The sequence below is a fragment of the Ahaetulla prasina genome, chromosome 5 (assembly GCF_028640845.1).
Source record: "Ahaetulla prasina isolate Xishuangbanna chromosome 5, ASM2864084v1, whole genome shotgun sequence".
Lineage (NCBI taxonomy): Eukaryota > Metazoa > Chordata > Lepidosauria > Squamata > Colubridae > Ahaetulla > Ahaetulla prasina.
Genome location: NC_080543.1, coordinates 123,040,695 through 123,063,861, shown reverse-complemented (window position 1 = coordinate 123,063,861; position 23,167 = coordinate 123,040,695). Strand labels below are relative to the sequence as shown.

The following is a 23,167-nucleotide window of genomic DNA, read 5'->3' as shown; positions in this document are numbered from 1 at the left end:
GAAAAGCGTGCTCACTTTTTTTTCTTCATGTTTTGACTGCGTTTCTGCTTCTTGATGTCTTTTTTCTCCCTTGATTTAACTAGGAATAGGTTGAAATAAAGGGTGTGTGTCTTCCCAGTTAGATAACAGATTCTGTTATGTGTTAATAACTGATTTTGCTGTTGAACACATAGCTTATAAGAGAAGTGGATAAAATGTGACATGCATGATCGTAAGATTCTTGATTGATTAACTCAACTTGCATGTTTAGGACGGTAAATGTATTGAGCTGAAAATTTAGGTGTGGTTGATTGTGTGCAACACTAGCAGCTTTCTTTTTGCTCTGGGCAAAAGCTAGAAATTGGAATAAGTTTCTTAAATATATTAGGGCCACCCATTAGAACTATCAGCAGCATTGTGGTTTTATGATGAGCATTACCGTTTTCTAGACATCCGTGCACTTGATACTTAATGTCTCTTTCTGATTTTCTATCTTAGGTTGCACTAAAGTGTACACAAAATCTTCCCACTTAAAAGCACACCTGCGAACTCACACTGGTAGGTGGTGTTTTTTTTTCCTTTGCTGGTTATGATTTTGCTATAAGTATAAGTTTGCCATCCTGTATTTTCTCTCTGCTTTGCTTGAAAAGGTTTAACTAGATCTGCTTGAAACAGAGAGTTATAAATCAGTCACGCTGGTCACTAAAACGAAGGACGCTGTTAAGCTTCGGGAAATAAAAGGGGGTGAATTTGAACAGTGTATAAATACCCTCTTTGAAGCGCTATTATTTTCCATTCACCCTGCCCCCGCCAGTCCTTTCCAGCTGAATTATGCTGTCACTTAATGCGTGCTGTCATCTTTGGATCGAATCTCTATGCATCAAATTTGGTTTCACTCCCATGAAAACCATGATTCTGGCCCATGCTTAGGGTTACGCTGCGAATCTCGAAGGCCCTTGCCCTCACCCATTGTGTGAAACATGTATTTCAGAAAAGCTGATTTCCTGCCCAGCGGCCTGCCTACTGCCTTCTGCTCAGTGATAAGGCCTACATCAAATTAAATAAAACGATTTAAGTTCCGTTCCACGATGAACTTGACTTTCGTTCTCAAGTTGACTGGCTGCGCTCAGCAGGTGATAAACTTGATAAGTCTATTGTGAGATTGCATGGATTGTCGAACAGGTATTGTCGGCTGGCTCCAAACATGTTGTGGAAGCTTAGCAGGTTCCCCTTTCTCATGAGGGACTTTTTGTTTAGTAGAGGCGGAAGAATAAGATGAAGCCAGGCGGTGTGGCCAGTTGATTCTGCAGATGTAGGTTTGTCAGGATTTATTGAATCAAGTCTGTAGGATAAAACGCTTTTCCAAATAGACTGCCGTTAAGTGGTTTGTTTTTGCCGGACGTACTTTTGCACGGAAAACAAAACCCGATTCAGTCTCTGAAATATGTGGTCGGGTCAACTTAGGAGAAGAAACCTCTGTCAGCTAATGACTCAGCACAGATTTGACATAACGCCTAAAATCATCTAAAAAAAGGCTTTAAAATGTTTGAGTGACACTTCCGAAACTTTATGTCTCGGTGGCAAAGAAATTTTGAGTTGTCAGAACGGCTTGGTCGCTTCAGTTTTGTTTTTAAAAATGCTGGGTTTTGCAGCATTTGAAATGGCTCCCTTCTTCGCCCTGCTTGTGAAGAGCTGAATCTGGTTTTTAAATGGGGAAAAAGATCCCTGGGTTTGGCTTCATCTGTAAAACAAGGGCCCGTATTCAGCGTTCGCTCATATGTGGAATGACTGAAATATCTTGGGGCAAAGAGTTACTATGGAAATGAAGTTTTTGATAAATGAAGTCCCCGTTCTCTCTCAAAAGGAACAGAGAAAAGGTTAAAAGCAACAGTTATAAACAAAGTTTTCCAAACGGTTGTAAAAGGTTTACCGAGCCTTGATTTCCTCCTAGCATGGGGAATTTTGTTCATCTAGGCCTGTCTCTCTTTTGCTGTGGGTTGCTGTTGGAAAATTTGGAATTATTCTTCCATGGGTGAAAATTCCTGCTGGGCCTAGACTTTTGGTAGCACCCAGCACAACGTAATGTGGTCTCGTTGTTATTTGGCACAATCTTATTTACCTGGGCTTAACACGGCCTGCAGATGAGGCCACTCTGAGTTCAATAAACCATGGTTTATTTATTTGTAAAATGTAATGTTTATTTATTTGTAAAATGTATTGGACGTGGTGGCTCAGTGGCTAAGATGCTGACCTTGTCGATCGAAAGGTCGGCAGTTCAGTGGTTCGAATCCCTAGCGCCGCTTAACGGGATGAGCTCCTGTTTCGTGTCCCAGCTTCTGCCAACCTAGCAGTCCGAAAGCACTTAAAAAATGCAAGTAGAAAAAATAGGGACTACCTTTGGTGGGAAGGTAACAGCACTCCGTGCACCTTTGGAGTTTAGTCATGACGGCCACATGGCCACGGAGATGTCTTCGGACAGCGCTGGCTCTTCAGCTTTGAAACAGAGATGAGCACCGCCCCCTAGAGTCGGGAACGACTAGCACATACGTGCAAGGGGAAACTTTACCTTTATTGGCCGTCCACCACAGGGTAACTCAGGGTGTCTTACAATATTATGATTAAAAGTATCTAATCTGTCACTGCTTATACTGGTGATCCCAGGTTCCTGTAGGATATTGGCTAGAAGTCACTGATCTGTCTGGGCCGTTCACTCTTGTCTCACATGAGTTGTCCAAGAGAATTCTGTCCCTTTCGGTTATGCCCAAATGAACAACTTCTGTCAATATGTAGGGAGGACTGAAAGCATCTCTCTCTGAAAAAATGGAAGAGCGAAGGTGTCTATGGCTTCTGTTTAACCTGCCTTTTGCAAGGAGCCACCGTAACAGAGTTGTTAATGCTTGGAATACACTACCTGACTCTGTGGTCTCTTCCCAAAATCCCCAAAGCTTCAACCAAAAACTATCTACTATTGACCTCGCCCCATTCCTAAGAGGTCTGTAAGGGGCGTGCATAAGAGCACAAACGTGCCTACCGTTGCTGTCCTGTTGTTTCCTTTCGTTATATCCAATTAATATAGTTATTACCTACTCATACTCATATATGCTGATATATTGTATAATTATTTCATGCTTATGCTTATATATGCTGTGTGCAGTGGTGGGATTCAAGTAATTTTAACAACCGGTTCTCTGCCCTAATGATTTCTTCCAACAACCAATTTGCCAAACTGCTCAGAAAGTTAACAACCGGTTCTCCCGAAGTGGTGCGAACCGGCTGAATCCCACCACTGGCTGTGTGACAAAATAAGTAAATAAATAAAATAAAAGTAACTGGGCCGTATTTGCTTGCTAGAGGCTTCTAAAATTTGGGAAAGATTTTGCCCCCTCCCGCCACTGCAACGACAGGCCTGAAACTCCAATCTTTGTCCTCATGACTCTGGCCTCGATCCCAGAACTATGTGCGGGAAATCTGTACATCTCTCCTTTTTGCCGGACTGCAGATCCCATCATCCCTGGCCCAGAGCCCCGTGGTTGGGGCAGGAACAATTTTCATAGGACACAAGCCTTGAATTAAAAGCTTCTACAAGTTATTTCCTTACCCGTGGCTGCTATTAAATATTTGGCTGCAAAATGTAGTAACGGTTTTCCTAAACTTGAAAGTCGTGTCCTGCGCCTCTAGAAAACCTTGTTTATAAAGAGTTGGCTAAAAAATAAACAAAGAGTGTTGGGTTGTTCGGGCAGCCTGGTAGACTAACTGTTGGAATGTTAAAATGCCTTACAGGTAGTCCTCGACTTACAACCAGTGACTGTTCAAAGTTACAACGAAACTGGAAAAAAGGGGTTTATGACCGTTTTTCTGAGTTATGACCTTTGCAGCATCTCCATGATCATGTGGTCAAACTTCATACACTTGGCAATTGGCTCCTACTTATGACGGTTGCAGTGTCCCAAGGTCATGCAATCCCCTTTTGTGACCTTCTGACAAACAAAATCCATGGGGAACCCAGATTCGCTTAACAACCGGGTTACTAACGTATCATCTGCAACGGTTTGCTTAACAACTGAGGCAAGGAAGGTTGTAAAATAGGGCAAAACTCACTTAACAACAGAAATTTCACTTCCACTTCATTTTAATCATGCATTAGTTTTAAAGAACGGATGTCCTTGAGTCATGACCACCATAGGAATGGGAAAATTTGTCATTAAGCGGTACGGCCATCATGTGAAACATGACATAACTGTACCTGATTTTGCAACCGTTTTTTGCCGTGGGTTTTTGAAGAAAACACTGCGGTCATTAAGCAAGACATGGCTTTGACTGGCTGGGAAGGCTGTAAATAGAGATCGCTGGATGTGGCAACCATCATAAATAAATGCCAGTTGCCAAGCATCCAAATCATGATGAAGCGACGGAGAGAATTTTGCGATGGTCGTCAGTGCAAGGACTGGTTGTAAATAAGTTTAGTTAGTTTAGTTTAGTTTATTAAATTTCTATACCGCCCTTCTCCCGAAGGATTCAGGGCGGTTTACAGCCAACATAAAACAATATACATAAATAGATTAAAAAACACTATAAAAATCTAATTCAAATTTGGCTAAACATTAAAACTATTAAAAAACAGTAGTAAAACCCCAATTAAAGACCATAACACATTAGGCCAGCCCCGTGCGATGAAATAAAAGGGTCTTGAGCTCATGTTGGAAGGTCCGGAGGTCGGGGAGTGATCGTAACCCCGGAGGAAGCTCATTCCAAAGGGTAGATGCCCCCACAGAGAAGGCTCTCCCCCCTGGGGGTCGCCAGCAGACATTTTTTGGCTGATGGCACCCTGAGGAGACCCTCCCTGTGGACAGGTCAATGGGAGGCTATCGGTGGCAGGAGGCGGTCCCGTAAATAACTCTTCTCAGCGCCGTAACTTCAAAGGGTTGCTAAAAAATAAGTCATAATTCGAGGACTCTCTGTAATCCAAAGCAGAAATGCTCAGCCCCAGAAAAAAAGCAATGAGCGAACTGATACTTTGTGTAAGAGACTAAATAGTTCAAGTCTGGCTTTTAAAAGCAAGCCATAGTCTCTGGGTTGTTTTTTGTTTTTTCCCCACATCTACTGCAATAAGCCAAAAATTTTGATTTTGATTTCCAAATTATTATGGCTCTCATAGAAACTACGCCCAAAACTAACTGCATTATGGGTTAGATGCGTGTGAATCCTGCCTTTTTGCGGTATCGTTTTTGTCTTCAGAACGTGGTTGCAGTGAAAATAATTTGCACGGTCCCACTCTTGCTGACTTGGCCTTGGGATGGCAATGACAGATTTAATAAAGGAGAATATTTGTCGCTCAGGGTTGAAATGAGGGCTCCTTGGTGCTCTCTGAGCTTGCTTCCTTGCAGACATTTCGTTACCAAACTAGGTAACATCATCAGTGTTAGTACTAGTACCGATGATGTCCTCTAGTTTGGATAGAGAAACATCTGCCAAGAAACAACCAGACTCAAATCTCTTTGCCCAAGCGCGCTTCTGTTCCACGGGTCCCCGTGGCTGACATTATAAATGGAAAATCATCATGCAGAAAAGGATGTTTTTTTAAGAGGGAATCAAGAGTTTTCAGAATAAAACTTGGGTTTCACCGTTTCTACAAAATGCCAATTTGTCCGGCATATTTGCTTGGCTTAACTCGGTTTTTTTTTTCTTTCTTAACAGGGTTCTTAATGAACCCCTGCAACTTGAAAGCTTTAATAAATGTAGGTCATGAAATACAGGTTATTAAAAAAAGTTTTGTGTGATACTCTTTCCAGTCTCCCGAGGGCTTTTTGCAGACCTGTTTATCCGGCTCGACCTGTTCTATAGTATCTGTGGAGGTCCATGGGTAGTTCTCGGTCTTCCGAACAATTCCTCTTAAAACCTACTGCTATCCGCCCTTCTTGGCAATCTGTCATTTGGGTTCTTTCTTGCTTTCTTTTTTTTTAAAAGAAAGAAAAAAAATTAAGCCCACAGCCGTGACCGAAGACATGTTTGGAAGTCGAAACGGAAAGTGTGCTTCTTTCTTTTGTGTATTAGAAATCCTGCCACCCACCCACCCCCACTCTCACGGTATTTATTTAGGAACCTGCCTCCACCTGAATAGCATTCAGGACTTCAATGGCATTCTTTTTTGGGTGAAGACTTGGGTGAAGGTCCAAGAAGTGGGTGGGGTGGGGTGGAGTTGGGAAAGCAGGCGGGCAGGGTGGGTGGTGGGTGGGTGGACGGGTGGGCTGCAGAACCCGAGGACCCGGCAGATTGGCACCTTGCTTGGCTGGCTGCTGGTGGTGGCAGAGATTTATTTATTTATTTATTTATTTATTTATTTATTTATTTATTTATTTATTTATTTATTTATTTGTCGTAACAATATATATATACAAGCATTACATAAAGGATTATATAATATATAAACATATATATGAGGAGAAACAAGGTAATATAAACACATATATATATAGGGGAAGAAACAATAGGACAGGAACGGTAGGCACATTTGTGCTCTTATGCACGCCCCTTAGAGTCCTCTTAGGAATGGGATGAGGTCAACTGTGGATAGATTTTGAGTAAAGCTTTTGGGGTTATGAGAAGAGACCACAGAGTCAGGTAATGCATTCCAAGCATAGATAATTCTGTTACAGAAATCGTGTTTTCTGCAATCTAAACTGGAGCGGTTGACATTGAGTTTAAATCTGTTGGTAGCTCTTGTGTTATTGTTATTGAAACTGAAGAAGTCATTGACAGGAAGGACATTACAATGGATGGTTTTATGAGCTAAACCCAGGTCCTGTCGAAGGCGACGAAGTTCCAAATTTTCTAGACCCAGGATATCAAGTCTGGTGGAATAAGGTATTTTATTGGTTTCGGAGGAGTGGAGAACTCTTCTCGTAAAATACCTTTGGACACGCTCAACTGTATTGATATCAGATATATGGTATGGGTTCCAGACAGGTGAGCAGTAATCAAGAATTGGCCTAGCAAATGTTTTATACGCTCTGGTCAGTAGCGTGGTGTTTTTTGAAAAGAAGCTACGTAGAATTAAGTTAACAACTCTTAGAGCCTTTTTTGCTATATAGTTGCAGTGGGCTTTGGCACTTAGATCGTTAGATATAAAAACTCCAAGGTCTTTGACAGGGATGGGCTTTGAGATGGCACTTCCTGCATAGGCAGATGTTGGCAGCTGGGTTCGGTCTCCCGATTTCATCTCCCAGGAGTAGCAACCGGTGCCTTTATCTTTCAGCCTCTAAAAAACTTCCGCTCTGATTCTTCTGCCCTTCAGGAAAAGGGATTTCCTCTCCCTTCTTGCTCAGCCAGCAGAGCAGTAGCCGCTGGAAGGTGAAGGATGGGCATCCATCAGCATCCCTGATAAAAGGGGCTCCAGACTGGGAAGGGCTGAGGAAGAAATTTGGTTTTGGAATGAGATCATCAGAGAAGGAAGTTTGAAATTTCAGTGGGGCTGTTTGGGATTTATGGTGTGTTTCTAAAAAGTGTTTCCACGTAACTCACCGGAGCAAAATACGTTTTCTTGTCCAAAAATGGATCTCTTTGCCTAAAGCAAAGGAGGGTAAACATTATGGCTTCACCCTGGCTCAGAATTAGCAGGGCTGGGCCGGATTCAGAAATCACCCAAAGTTGTGGTTCGTTTAACCCTGGTTTGAAATCACGCTCCCTCGAGTCACTTACTAGAGTACACTATGATAAAGCCTAGGAGAGCTTAGCATGCGCCATAAACCAGCCATTTGCAACTTTTGCATGATTCTTTGGCTTGAAGCTTTCAATAAAAAAACCCCAAATCACCACTGAGACTCATAAGAGAAGAGTGCAAGGGATCAGGTGCGTCATTCTCTCCTTCCATGCAATCGCCTTTCATTAAGAGCCTCAAACTGCTTAAAGAAGGTCAGTTGAAAAAAGAATCGAAATTGAATCTGAAACTGTTATTATTATTGTTGGTTGCACAATCAGCCAGATGCTTAGACTGGATTTGGACATTTTTTATCCACATATTGAGTTGTTGTTGTTGTTATTTTATTTACACAAAATGACAGTATACACAGCAAATGAGATAACTATGCTGGATTTCGTATCACAGATCACTAGTCGAACACTTCCCAAGAGTTTAGGACTGTGTGATGTATCGGCGAATTATGCAAGCAGATCCCAGTAAGGTGGCCTTCTGCAGCTGACCAATGGTGATCTTGTCAGCGCCAATTGCTTTTAAGTGTTTGCCTAGATCTTTAGGCACAGCTCCCAGTGTGCCGAATACCACTGGAACCACCTGCACTGGTTTATGCCAGAGTCTGTTGTTGTTGTTGTTATTATTATTATTAAAATGTCTATATTGCCCAATTCCCAGCAAAATGCATTGGCAAGAGGGAAAACCTTGTTATGGGTTCTGTTGTGTTCTCCACACTTGCCAATACTCCATTTGGAGTACTGCTTTTTTTTAATTAAATTTTTTATTTATAAAACAACACAGTATAACAAATACAAAACACATAACGTATATTCTCTTTTTACAACTGTTTCATAACGGTAGCCTTCTAGTATTTTACATTTTCCCCTAACTCCCCTTATTTTATATGTGTGTGTGTGTGTGTGTGTGTTTTCTGAGGTTTTCACGGGTGTTCGTATGTAGGTCTTTGGTTGTTTGGGTTTTCTCCCGTGTAAAATTGGAAGTGTCTTGGCGACGTTTCGACGAAATCCCATTCGTCATCTTCAGGCTGGGTGTTTACAGCTTCGTGCTTCTAGGAGAAAAGGAAGAAACAGCTGCGATCACACATTTCTCCTAGAAGCACGAAGCTGTAAACACCCAGCCTGAAGATGACGAATGGGATTTCGTCAAAACGTTGCCAAGACACTTCCAATTTTACACGGGAGAAAACCCGAACAACCAAAGACCTATATACATCCATCCATCCATCCATATATATATATATGTAGATCTTTGGTTATTCGGGTTTTCTCCCACATAAAATTGGAAGTGTCTTGGCGACGTTTCGACAAAGTCTCATTCATCATCTTCAGGCTTCAGCTTCGTGCTTCTGGGAGCAATGCAAAACCCGAATAACCAAAGATCTACATACAAACACCCGCGAAAACCTCAGAAAACACACACACACACACACACACACACACACATATATTTCCTTCTTGTCCCATTATCGTTACACTATATAATTTCTTTCACTCATAATATTGATTTTATACATTTTATACATTATCTTAGAGACACTTTACGTTTGTGATTTCTCCCCTTTTGTTATTCTTCACTATTTCTAAGCTCCAGCCAGTTGTACCAGTGCTGCTGGAGTGCTGCTTTTTAATCTGCCTGTGGATTTATAAGTTATGGGACACACTGCTCTCCCACACACCCCAATGCAGTTTAAGTAAACTAGGTTGGAACCTTGGTCCAGGCAAGTTGATACTTAAATCTACAATCTGTTGTTACCCTATGCCTCCCACCGACCCGTACACTCACACAGAGAGGGTCTTCTCAGGGTGCCGTCCGCCAAGCAATGTTGTCTGGTGGCCCCCAGGGGAAGGGCCTTCTCTGTAGGAGCACCTACCCTCTGGAACGAACTTCCCCCTGGTTTGCGTCAACTACCTGACCTTCGGACCTTTCGCCGTGAATTGAAAATGTACTTGTTCATCCAAGCGGGACTGGCTTAATTTTTAACTTTTAATTTTTAAATTCTGAAATTTGAATTTTAATAATTTTAAAGTGGGGTACTGTGTTTTATTGGGGTCAATTTGACAGTTTTACATTTAAATTTTTACATTTTTTGGCCATTATATAATATGTTATTTTAATTTGTTGTTTTAATATTGTATATTATATATTTTAACTTGGCTGTACACCGCCCTGAGTCCTTCGGGAGAAGGGCGGTATAAAAATCTAAATAATAAAATAATAATAAATAAATAAATCACGGGTAGCTGGTTTACTACATTGAAAGAAATCACCTCCTGGTTTAATGGCATTAGCCTTTTTGAACATCTTATCCTCACTCTTGAAGTAGGCTTCTTTTTAAAAAGAATTTAAAGGTGTCCATGCGAAGCAATTAAAGTGAAGAAGTGCCTGTTTTACATGAAATGAAATTCCTTCATTTCTTGCGGGAACCAATCTGGATCGGTCACCAGAACCAAAATTTTAGTATTCTGAGCTTTCAGACTCTGCTGGAGCATCCTCAGGAAGCTTCTCTTTCACCAGAATAAAGTTCTCTGAGGATGGGCTCCAGCTGAGTGCGGAAGCTTGGAAGATGAAACCTCTGGTCCTGGTGACCGATCCAGATTGGATCCTGCCCCATTATCCTGGGACACATATATTTGCCTTCCTTCTTAATTTCTTCTCCTGCTTCTTTTTCCTCCCAAGTTCTTGTCTGATGTTCTGGATCAGGGACGTTTCCCCCCCCCCCACCGTCCCAGAGTCATTTGACCATAGGCTTGGCCATTAATAGTTACCCATTTGAAGCCAGAAGCTCTTCTGATGTCTCTTTGTGGACACCAATTGGAAAACTAAAGCCTTGAGTTCAGTGGTGGATTGCCCCCCCTGGTTCAGACCGGTTCACAAGAACCGGTAGTAAAACTGGCGGGAGGCTCCACCCACCGAGCCGGATGTCGTCAGAGGTAATCTGTGCATGCGCAGAAGCTTCTGCGCATGCGCAAAAGCTTGATGCGCGCACAAGCAAAGTGAGCGTGCGTGCATGATCCCGTTGCAAACTGGTAGAAAAGTTTATTTATTTTATTTATTTATCACAACAATATATATAAGCATAAGCATGAAATAACTATACGATATATAAGCATATATATATATATATATAAGCATAAGTATGTAATAACTATATGAAATTGGATACAATCAAGGGAACAGAACCCAAGTAGAACCCACCCCTGTTTGAGTTGCTTCCAAGAGAGGTGACATTCCTTGAAATGAGATGTGAACCACTCTAAAGCTACTGCCAATGGTTTTGCATTAACAGTAGCAGAGTTGGAAGGGACCTTGGAGGTCATCTAGTCCAACCCCCTGCTCACGCAGGAGACCTGTACTAGGGATTCGAATCGCTGAACTGCCGACCTTTCTGATTGACAAGCTCAGTGTCTACCTAACTGCATGATATAAAGTCCCTCTGATCAATGCACCAGTATTGATTTTTGGAGGGGGCTAGCACCCTTTCAAGAAAATTTGCAGTGGACTTTTGAGCAGAAACAGTGTGGTTGCATGATAGTTTTATTAGTTTGATTTTAAAACAGATCTACTTTTCTTTCTCTTGGTCCTCAGAGAGAGTTTGAACTACCAAGGTTCCAGGGGCTGCTAAGCTAAGTTAAACCTGGTTAATTTTTAATCGACGTTTGTGGCTTATATACCTCCCTTCAGTTGCTAAATAGCTTGGTTGAATGGAGATTATTGTAGGGGATTTTTATGATTAAAACCCTTGAATCCATGAGCGAAATGCAGGGGCGAATTTAAATACTTACCGCTGTTGATGGGCTGGTTTTGAAATCTGGGTCCTTCTGCTTTCTTTGACAATGCTTGATGAATGTTAGCCTTTCTGCTCTTAGTCATCTGCAGCAGGGGTCTCCAACCTTGATCCCTTTAAGACTTGTGGACTTGAACTCCCAGAGTCCCTCAGCCAGCAAAACTGGGAGTTGAAGTCCACAAGTCTTAAAGGGACCAAAGTTGGAGACCCCTCATCTGCAGGGTGTCCCGTAGCCAAGTTCATAGGAGTTGCAGATGAAATTGTTGTTGTTGGTTCCAAAGTCATGTCCGACCCATCACGACCCCATGGACAACGTTCCTCCAGGCCTTCCTGTCCTCTACCATCCTCTGGAGTCCATTTACGCTCATGCCGATTGCTTCAGTGACTCCATCCAGCCACCTCATTCTCTGTCGTCCCCTTCTTCTTTTGCCCTCAATCGTTCCCAGCATTAGGCTCTTCTCCAGTGAGTCCTTCCTCCTTATTAGGTGGCCAAAGCATTTCAATTTCATCTTCAGGATCTGGCAAATAGTTTTGACTATTCCTCCCTGTTTGTTATCAATTCTTTCCTTATCCTGAGATGTGTTCCAGGACCCTTACAAAGAAGGGGGAAGCCAGACCCACGGAGCCTATGTGGGAAAGTCCCAAGCCTTGATTGCAAATCTTAAGATATAACCGGTCTTCCATAAAAGTTGGAAGTGATTTGCTTGAAGTTATTTTTGCAAGCATACAGAAAAGGAAGAGAAGAAGAAGGAGGCCTACCTGGTAGTTTTCTGACACTTTGGTGCTCCTGTGCAATTAAAATAAAAGAGGCTAATCTTAGAAAAAGAGAGCTAAAGAACATTAAACCTTTATTCCAGCAGTAACCACTCTACCGAGTGGTCAGTACAAATAGGTGTGTAGACAGGCTATCCCCTACTTTCCAGGCGAAAATGGTAACACACATGTATCTCACTTTTTTTTAAAAAGTCTTTTATTTAAAAAGACTTTTGTGGTGTGGCTCAGGCTGTAAGATAGCCTGTTATTAAACACAGCTGCCTGCAATTACTGCAGGCTGGAGTCCCACCAGGCCCAAGGTTGACTCAGCCTTCCATCCTTTATAAGGTAGGTAAAATGAGGACCCAGATTGTTGGGGGGGGCAATAAGTTGACTTTGTATATAAATATACAAATAGAATGAGACTATTGCCTTACACAATGTAAGCCGCCCTGAGTCTTCGGAGAAGGGCGGGATATAAATGTAAATAAATAAATAAATAAAATTATAACACAACACAACATAACAAACACAGAACACATAATGTACATGCCCTTTTTACAACGGTTTCGTAGCGGTGATCTAATATTTACATTTTCTCCCAGTTCCCTTTATAAACATTGTCCCATTATCCCTTATTATGCTATAAACCCTATCACTTATAATATTAAATTTGTACATTTTATGCACTATCTTACATACATCTTGCGCTTATTGTTTCTCCCTTTTCATCACTATTCACTTTTTCTAGTCTCCAGCCACTTGTGTCTCACTTATTTTTTAATCCGGAACACGAACGGATGATAACTTTTTAAAACTCAATTCTTCTGTTTTTCCTTACTTGTGAATAAATAGTTGTAGAGAGCAGATGAAGAGCGTTTTCAAGAACACGCTGTGCGTCGGTCAACCCTGGCTTCTCTTGACAATTCCGGGCTTGACTTGTGCATCTTTTGAGGTGTTGCGGAGAAGGTCTTGTGTCAGTTTTGAGCCGATCGTGTTTGTTTGGCAGAGTTCTTTCGCTCCGAGGCAGGATGGACATAGCTCAAGAAAGGGGCACTGGGTGCGAGACAAAAGATAAATGCAAAAGGAAGTTTCCCACCACTCTAGAAGCCAACCCTAAATGTTCCTTGGCTTCTTGACTTGCAACTTGGGGGCCAACCTGTTCTGATCTAGAGCAGAAAATCAGAGACTTTCAGGGGACAAGAGCAGGGGTGGGCTTCAAACATTTTACTAAGGGGTTCTCTGCCTGATGCTAGGTGGGTGTGGCCATGGGTGGCATGGCTTCCTGCACCACGGCGGGGGTGGGGATGTTTTTGCCCTCCCCAGCCTCCAGAGGCTTTCTTCGAGCCTCCAGGAGAGCAAAAATGGCCTCCTCAGGCTCTGGAGGGCCCTGGATCTTCCTGAACCTCTGGTAGGCTCATTTTTCACCCTCCAGCCTGAGCTTCTACGTGCACCCTGCACTTACCTGTATCTAAAACTGGGCCATGTGGGGACTCCTGGGAGGGGAGGGGAGGGGTGGGATGAGCGGGGACAGCCAGGAGTGGGATTTGGGGGTTCTCTGAACTGCACAGAATCTTAGCTAGAGGTTCTCCCGAACCCCTGTGAACCCCCAGCAGCCCGCCCCCCGGACAAGAGATTTCAGACTGTAAATGGTTCCTTAGGAGGACAATGGTTCGAATGGTTGGAACGTTAGCAAGCCCACGTTAGAGACCCAAGAGCTACTGTGGGGCAGGGTTGAGCTCTTGTCCTTCACTCCATCTCCTGCTGGGGACGTGAAAAGAGCCCCTAACTGGGCATCCCCAGGGCAATAGGCTAATCCTTTCAACCCGGGAAGTGCCTCGATGCTTCTGACATCGAGTGCAAATGTTCTTTCTTTCCTTTACACCCATAAATACACGCCTGGGTGTTGATTGTGCCCCTAACGGTACATACGGTGTCGTTACTTGTGTGTCAGAATCCGGATTCTCTATCTCCCTTTCCTAGATGATTTTCTTAGCCTCTTGAGTGCCTTGCAAAGGAGCAGGACGCGTTGCCAATCCCTCTCTGTTTTGGGGATGAAATGGCTTCCAAGAATTCAGTAGTTAATCATTGCTGTTGTTGGCTTCCCATAGAGGCGATCGTGCCAGCTCTGAAACATTTTTCAGTTCTTACAACTGACAATTTTTTTTGTTTTTAATTAAGTGCCCCATATATCTCCTGGAAGAATGTCCCTTGCTGCCCCAGGAGGATTAAAGTAAGCTGCAGTTCGAGATATTTGATGTCTGATAAGGAAGATGATTCTTCGCTGTATAACAGAGCCCCTTCTAAAAGATGCTGGGCTGCGTACAAGTCTGGCCCTGGCGTTGCAACTCACCTTTTCCAAGGTTTGCTTACTTTGGCAATAGAAACTTTATTTCCTGAGCTTTTGTTTGAAAACAAGTGTTCCTTCCACGGTTGTGTTTTTTTGTTTTTTTTTAAGTTGTTACATTGCAGTGTAGTGATCCAAAACAACTCACATCCAAAGCATTGCCAGTTTCAGCCAAAGGATATGAAATAATCAGTAGGTCTTTAAAACTTCAATACCTTTCGCCAAGGATGCAATGGCTCAGTGGCTAAGACGCTGAGCTTGTCGATCAGAAAGGTCGGCAGTTCGAATCCCTAGCGCCGCGTAATGGGGTGAGCTCCCATTACTTGTCTTAGTTTCTGCCAACCGAGCAGTTCGAAAACATGTAAAAAATGCAAGTAGAAAAAATAGGGACCACCTTTAGTGGGAAGGTAACCGTGTTCCGTGCGCCTTTGGCGTTTAGTCATGCTGGCCACATGACCACAGAGACGTCTTTGGACAGCACTGGCTCTTCGGTTTTGAAACGGAAATGAGCACCGCCCTCTAGAGTCAGGAACGACTAGCACATATGTGCAAAGGGAACCTTTACCTTTACCTTACCTTTTGTCAGACTCAAATCTTGGTTAAAGTTAAGACATGAAAAAAGTGGTCAGAATACTATGGCCATCACAAAGATGGAGTTTTAAAAGACAGAATTGGATTAATGTTGATCTGGCTTGACTTGTAGGTCTTCGTTAAACAAAGAAATGAAAAAGAAACATGCCAGATCTTACCGGTAAAACTAAATTATTTTTTTCCCAGGTTGAACTGAGTTGTTATTTTTTAGTCTCTTAGCTGGACCACATGATCTGATTAAGGACCCTTCCTGCATGGCTAACGATGCCTCCCAATGGACTGCTATTGTCACTTTTATAAGCGATGTTATGGACCTGCTGTGTTAGTTCAATGTGTTTCTTGATTAGAGCCTACAGTCCACAGCTCAGCCTTAGCAATAAGTATCTATAGAGATTCTCAATCATCCAGGTCATGGCTGTCCCCAAAGATGCTTGTTCAAAAGTCAACTGGACTTTCTTATGGTTTTCTTTTTCCTTTGAAAATGTTTGGCTTCTCACCCAAGACAACTGAAGAAGCTTCTTGGATGAGAAATGAAATGTTTTAAAGAAGAAAAAAAAAACGCCAAGAAAGTCCAGTTTCATTTTGGAAAAGCAGCTTTGGGACAGAGCATCAAGTCTTTTAACATCCACATCTTGGCTGTTAAATCTGTGCATATATTGTGAGCCCTGTGGCAGCCCACAACTCTAAAAGGAGCTCAGGGGTAGCTCTCAATCTGGAAGGACCATCTTTAGAACTTGGAGTCCGAACGTGGTATGTGGTGGAACCATTTCCCAAATAGAAGAAAACCTCGCTCTCTATTCTGAGCTTGTAACGGGCAGGCCAGATGGTGTGGATTTGTGACAGATCCCTAAAAAAAACCACCCCAGACTGTTGCTTTCAGTGGGGCATCTCCAGGACTATGCATGGTTCAATGCTAAATACAGCAGGAAATGATTTTTCATTGGCTTGAAGGATCCAAGGACTGCATTGCTGGAACCAAAAAGCCTGTGCTACCAAGGTCCTGAGGACTTCCTCTCATGTCCTGAAGGTCCTGAGAACATCCTGTCATGTCCTGGAGGTTTTGAAACCTCATGTCCTGAGGACTTCCTCTCATGTCCTGGAGTCCTGGTGGCTCAGTGGTTAAAGTGCAGGCAAATTCTGCCTGGAGTTCGATCCTGATGGGGCTCCAGGTTGATTCATCCTTCCGAGGTTGGTAAAATGAGGACCCAGATTGTTGGGGGCAATGAACAAAGAATGCTTCTGCATTGCAAATGCTATTGATAGACTACATTTGCATCCAGCTCTGTGCTGCTGCTCGTAGCCTCATCCCTAATCCTTCCAGTGGAGAGGAGGAAGTGGAAATAAGCTCCCTGATCCACTCATGTTTTGCCTTTCCCTTTTCTGTTGCCAAATAACTGTAGTAAATGTTTTTATTTGCTTTTATGGGTGTGAAAGTGGCTTTACCAGATGGTCCTGATAAAAGTGCTTCCTCCTTATGTTGTATGCCTGGTGCCTATTAACATTTTAACTCCGCGTCACATAACTTCCAGGATTTGTCGGCTTGGCCATTCTCCACGAGGACAGCCTGTTTCAAAGTTGCAAAAACCCCTGTAGGGCTGGCTGCTGGGTTGAGCAAAACTGACATCCTAGCCAGGAGCTTCAAGATAAGACCTTCTCCCTTGTTTAGTACCTGCATCTGTGGGCTACATGGCCTCTAATAGCCTTACTGGTAATGGAGACGGGAACTTCTCTGGTTAATTGTTCATAGGCATTCCATTATCAAAAGAAAATGGCTCAATGCCCTGTGTAGGTTTCTATCTCTAAGCCACAATTTAGAGCAGGGGTGTCAAACTGAAGGCCCACCGGCTGGATCCGGCCCACGGGGTGCTTAGATCTGGCCAGGGGTGGGCTTCAGATCCTTTAGCAACAGGTTCACTGCCCCGTTGCTCGGTGGGCATGGCTAGTCGGTCACCTGCACCATGGCAGGGAAGGGGATGTTTTTTGCCCTCCCCAGGTTCTGGAGGCTTTCTTCGAGCTTCTGCGAGGGCAAAAACAGCTTTCCCTGGGGTCTGGAGGGCCTCCGAACCCTGGAAACAGGCCCATTTCTGGACTTCTGGAACTTCCGGTAGGCCCATTTTTTGCCCTCTCAGTACCTTCGCGCAGCCCCTGCACTTACCTGGAATGATGAATGAGACTCCTGGGAGGGGAAGGGCAGGGTGGGTGTGGCCAGCCAGGGTGTGGCATTTGGAGGTTCGACAAACCCCAGCGGCAATCCTTGGCTAGAGGATCGCCCGAACCCTGCTGAACCCCCAGCAGCCCACCCCTGGATCTGGCCCATGGGGCCACCCTGCTAAAAGTGAGGAACAGGCCCGTGGTACCTCTGCCAGTGAAAATGGAACTCAGGAGGGCTACGTGCAGCCCTCCCAAGCTCTTGTTTTCACTGGCAGAGGATTGCAGGAGGCTGTCGCAGCCAGAAACGGAGCTCGGGAGCCCGTTTTTTGCTGGCAGAGTGCTCAAGCTGCCACAGGCACCCGGAACACGAGTGACATCAAGTTGGTCATGCCCCCCCCTGGCCACCCGCCCCCCCTCGAGGTCAAACACAACCCTGATGTGGCCCTCAATGAAATCAAGTTTGACGCCATGATTTAGAGCGCATAAATATTTTCCTTAGCGCTGTCTCTTTTTTATTTGCTCATGACGAGTAAATCTGGACTTGCTTTCTTCTTGTGAAGGAGATCTTGGAGGGTTTAATGGTTGAGACGCCTGAAGTGATTTGCAAATGTGGGCAAAAATATGTGTCCCAGGATAACGTTGCAAGATCCAATCTGAGTCTGTCACCCAAACCAAAGGTTTTATTCTTCCAAGTTTTCTGGCTTGTGCTGGAACCATCCTAAGGGAACGTCTCTCTCTTCGGAATGTGTCCACTCAGATTGGATCCTGAAGCAATTTCTTCAAACCTAGTAGAATAGAATAGAATAGAATAGAATAGAATAGAATAGAATAACATAGTTGGAAGGGACCTTAGAGGTCTTCTAGTCCAACCCCCTGCTTAGGCAGGAAACCCTACATCACTTCAGACAACTGGTTGTCCAATCTCTTCTTAAAAACTTCCAGTGTTGGAGCATCCACAACTTCTGCAGGCAAGTTGTTCCACTGATTAATTGTTCTAACTGTCAGGAAATTTCTCCTTAGTTCTAAGTTGCTTCTCTCCTTGATGAGTTTCCACCCATTGCTTCTTCTCCTGCCCTCAACTGCTTTGGAGAATAACCTGACTCCCTCTTCTTTGGGGCAGCCCCTGAAATATTGGAAGACTGCTATCAGGTCATCCTTAGTCCTTCTTTTCATCAAATTAGACATACCCAATTCCAGCAACCGTTCTTCATAGGTAATTTAGTATTGTAACCCTAAAAGGATCTTCTCAAAAGGTCCCAAAAAGGAAGGTTCGGAGGGGAGCCTGGGTTGTTGTGGGCTCCCAGCCCTTCTTGTGAAGAAGAGCAGATCACAGCCTTGTCTCCTGGACCACATCGGGATTAAGGGATCCTTAGGATGACGGGCAGTAGAGAAAATTTCCATCTCTTCCAGTTCGGAAAACTATCCCAGGGACCCTCAAAACCTCTGTAGTGGCTGAGATCATTCCTCTTTTTTCCCCTTCTGGTATTCACAGCAACATTGTTGGGGATCTTCTCTTGGATTTTGGACAAAATCCAAGTGAAATCTGGAATTAGGGGTTGGAAAAGCTAAAGGAAGGCTGGGGGTGCGGTGCAATGCAAAACTCAGGATGAAGCCATGCAGGTGATGTACAGGTAGTCCTTGACTTACAACAGCTTGTTTAGTGACGGTTCAAAGCTACAACGGCACTGGAAAAAAAAAGGTGACTTAGGACCATTTTTCATACTTACGACCATTGCCGTGGTCGTAAGTGTGAATCACCACAATCACGTGATCCGGCTGCTTGGCGACTGACTCCTATTTATGACAGTTGCAGTGTCCCGGGGTCACGTGATCCCCTCCGTTGCAACCACCCGACAAGCAGAGTCAATGGGAAAGCCCGATCCCCTTAACAAAATCGCTCATTTATCGATTACACATGATTCACTTAACAAACAATAAAGGAATGGTTGTAAAATGGGGCAAATTTCACTGAACAAATGTCTCGCTTAAGCAAGAAAAATTTCGGAGCTCTGTTGTGGTTGTACGTCGAGAACTATCTGTAGTGGCTTCCTTGGGTAAGTTTTGAACTTTTTTCTGGCTCTTTTACAAAACCTTTATAAAATACGCCTTTGTTTTCCACGCCTGTGAGCGTGTTTGCTTTAAACTTGAACTTTCCTCCCCCTCCCTAAGAAACACACAACAGCGTTTGGGGATCTGTTTTAATCTGTCCCCTTTTTCTTTTCTATTATTATTATTATCATCATCATCATCATTATTATTATTATTATTTTATTAATTACCGTATTTTTCAGAGTATAGAACACACCTTTTCCCCCCAAAAAAGAGGGTGAAAATCTCAGTGCGTCTTATACTCCGAATGTGGCCACACCCAGCTTCTCAAATGTCGGTTTCAGAGGCTGAAAGAAGCTTCAGAAAAAAAAAGCCCCAAACAGAGCTTCAGAGGCTTTTTTCTGAAGTTCTGTTTTGGAGGCTTTCAGAGGCAGAAAAAAAGTTTTTTCTGAAACAGAGTTTCAGAGGTAGAAAATAAAAGCAAGGCACAGAGTTTACAACCAAGGAACCTGTTGCTAAAATTCACCTCTGAGAACAGCTGATTACGGGTATTCTGGGAGGCCGATCCACCTGCCAATCAGCTTTTTTTCTTATTTTCCTCCCCAAAAACTAAGGCGCGTCTTATACTTTGAAAAATACGGTACATTTCTTGGTGCTTAATAAATATCCTATTGTCTGGGTATTTTTAATCTTTTGTCTTTTCATGGAAGAAAACGCTGGCTTAGCCTGGCTGTAGGGACAAGGGTAATCAAGTTTGCCTCAAGGGCCTGAGAAAATTAGACAAGAGGGTTTGGTTTGCTCTCTTGTTGGTGATGGGCAGCGAGGAGATGGCAAGTCCATCTGAGGTCCACGTCGGCCCTGCTGGAAGAGGGTGCCACAGAAGGCGAGGGGAACTCCCGTTTCGTAGGACCCACAGTTGCTGCAGAAAAACTGCCTCTTCCAAGAGCAAGATGGGTTGCATGTCACAGAAACGGTATCTCTCCCAAAGATGGATGCGCTGCTTTTCTGGCAAACCTGTTGCAGATTTTCAGAATCTTTTTTTTTGCTGCAGATCACCAAGGCTGAACTGGGTGTTCTCTTGAGATCACTTAAGCAGAGCCTGAGGTGCAAGGGTGAAGTTCACGCAAAGGGTTTTGGGGCCAAATTCAATTGTCAGACTGAATTTGCAGCAAGTTTTAATCCTCTCTAAAAGGGAAGTAGAGGGTGGCTTGGTGGCTAAGACGCTGAGCTTGTCAATCGAAAGGCCGGCAGTTCGGTGGTTCGAATCCCTAGTGCCGCGTAATGGGGTGAGCTCCCGTGACTTGTCCCGGCTTCTGCCAACCTAGCAGTTCGAAAGCATGTAAAAAATGTAAGTAGAAAAATAGGGACCACCTTTGGTGGGAAGGTAACTGCGTTCCGTGCGCCTTTGGTGTTTAGTTATGCCGGCCACATGACCACGGAGACGTCTTAGGACAGCGCTGGCTTTTCGGCTTTGAAACAGAGATGAGCACCGCCCCCTAGAGTCGGCAACGACTAGCACATATGTGCGAGGGGAACCTTTACCATTAAAAAGGAAGTTCCCCCCTCTCCCTCTCTCTCTCCTTTCTCTCTCTCCCCCTCCCGCTATCTGTCTCCTTCCCTCCCTTCCTCCCTCTTAATAAATGTCTCACTTAGCATCACAAATTTTAGGTTCCATTGTGGTCGTACATAGAGAACTACATATCTTAACCCCCACCCACCCTCTCTGTCTCTGCCTCTATGTTAAATAGATTAAACAGGTTTTAATTAATGGCTCCTGTCTCTGTAGCGGCCTCTATCAGATTTTACCAAGATGGGAATGTTTGTTTGTTTGTTTGTTTGTTTTGTTTTATTTTATTTTATTTGTCATAACAGCATACATAAGCATAAGCATGAAGCAACAGTAGGACAGGAACGGTAGGCACATTTGTGCTCTTATGCACGCCTAGACCTGCAGGCTAAATTTCCCAGGGTGTCCAACCATTGCTTATTAATGGTGGTCCCAGGTCCTTGGAGGATATTGGCTAGAAAATTCTGGCTCTCCCTAGATATTTTCTCCTTTGCTGAGTTCACAGCCTTGAGTTGAGCAGGATCCTCTGATGGCAAGGGGAGGGAGGGAGGGAGGAAGGAAGGAAGAATGGAAGGAAGGCTGAAAGGGAGGGAGGGAGGAAGGCTGAAAGGGAGGGAGGGAGGGAGGGAGCGAGGAAGGCAGGCAGGCAGGCAGGCAGGCGGGGAGGGAGGGAGGGAGGGAGGAAGGAAGGCTGAAAGGGAGGGAGGGAGGAAGGCTGAAAGGGAGGAAGGAAGGAAGGAAGGAAGGAAGGAAGGCCGGCTGCTGGATTTTAGGAAATAGACCTCATTTCAAAGAGGAGGAAAGATTTCCTTGTGGAAGAGAGGCCTGGTCTTGAGTGGGCCTCTCTTCCAGGGAGCAACTCCACTTTCCTTCTGAGTCTCATACCCCCCACCCCCACCCCCCCACCCCCTGGCTGAGACCAGAATCTGCCCAGGAGTTCTATTCATACTTGGAGCCGATCTCTGCTTTTCTTGTTTCCCATTCATGCATGACGTTAAGCCGTAAAGTGGTTTGTTTGCAGCTGGCCGTATGTGAGCCCCCACCTCTGGTATAAAGAGTGATTTATTTATTTTTTCTGGGATGGGGTTGCACATCCCGAATGCACCCAAACCCCCAATTACAGCGACTGTTTGATCCAGTGTCTGCAGGTTCTCTGCTGCCCCCACCCCCGGGTTTTCATTCATGTAAAAAAATTTTTAAAAAATGGCCCCACAAGTCAACTACTCCTACAAACTTCTCTTCTCTTCTCTTCTCTTCTCTTCTCTTCTCTTCTCTTCTCTTCTCTTCTCTTCTCTTCTCTTCTCTTCTCTTCTCTTCTCTTAATAAATGTCTCACTTAGCATCACAAATTTTAGGTTCCATTGTGGTCGTACATAGAGAACTACATATCTTAACCCCCACCCACCCTCTCTGTCTCTGCCTCTATGTTAAATAGATTAAACAGGTTTTAATTAATGGCTCCTGTCTCTGTAGCGGCCTCTATCAGATTTTACCAAGATGGGAATGTTTGTTTGTTTGTTTGTTTGTTTTATTTTATTTTATTTTATTTGTCATAACAGCATACATAAGCATAAGCATGAAGCAACAGTAGGACAGGAACGGTAGGCACATTTGTGCTCTTATGCACGCCTAGACCTGCAGGCTAAATTTCCCAGGGTGTCCAACCATTGCTTATTAATGGTGGTCCCAGGTCCTTGGAGGATATTGGCTAGAAAATTCTGGGTCTCCCTAGATACTTTCTCCTTTGCTGAGTTCACAGCCTTGAGTTGAGCAGGATCCTCTGATGGCAAGGGGAGGGAGGGAGGGAGGGAGGGAGGAAGGAAGAATGGAAGGAAGGCGGAAAGGGAGGGAGGGAGGAGGAAGGCTGAAAGGAGGGAGGAAGGCAGGCAGGCAGGCAGGCTGGGAGGGAGGGAGGAGGAGGAGGAAGGAAGGCTGAAAGGAGGGAGGAGGAAGGAAGGAAGGAAGGAAGGAAGGAAGGAGGGAGGCTGAAAGGGAGGGAGGAGGAAGGCTGAAAGGGAGGAAGGAAGGAAGGAAGGAAGGAAGGAAGGAAGGAAGGAAGGAAGGAAGGAAGGAAGGAAGGAAGGCCGGCTGCTGGATTTTAGGAAATAGACCTCATTTCAAAGAGGAGGAAAGATTTCCTTGTGGAAGAGAGGCCTGGCCTTGAGTGGGCCTCTCTTCCAGGGAGCAACTCCACTTTCCTTCTGAGTCTCATACCCCCCACCCCCACCCCCACCCCTGG

At 44.2% G+C, this 23,167-nt stretch overlaps 1 protein-coding gene across 1 annotated transcript in view; it reads left to right on the top strand.

Annotated features, from left to right (window-relative positions):
* KLF5 (KLF transcription factor 5) overlaps positions 1-23,167 on the top strand; it is a 40,649-nt gene that overhangs the window by 5,007 nt on the left and 12,475 nt on the right. The window contains exon 3 of the mRNA XM_058185502.1: positions 478-537. Within this exon, the coding sequence (XP_058041485.1) occupies positions 478-537 (60 nt within the window). The remainder of the gene's footprint in view (positions 1-477; positions 538-23,167) is intronic.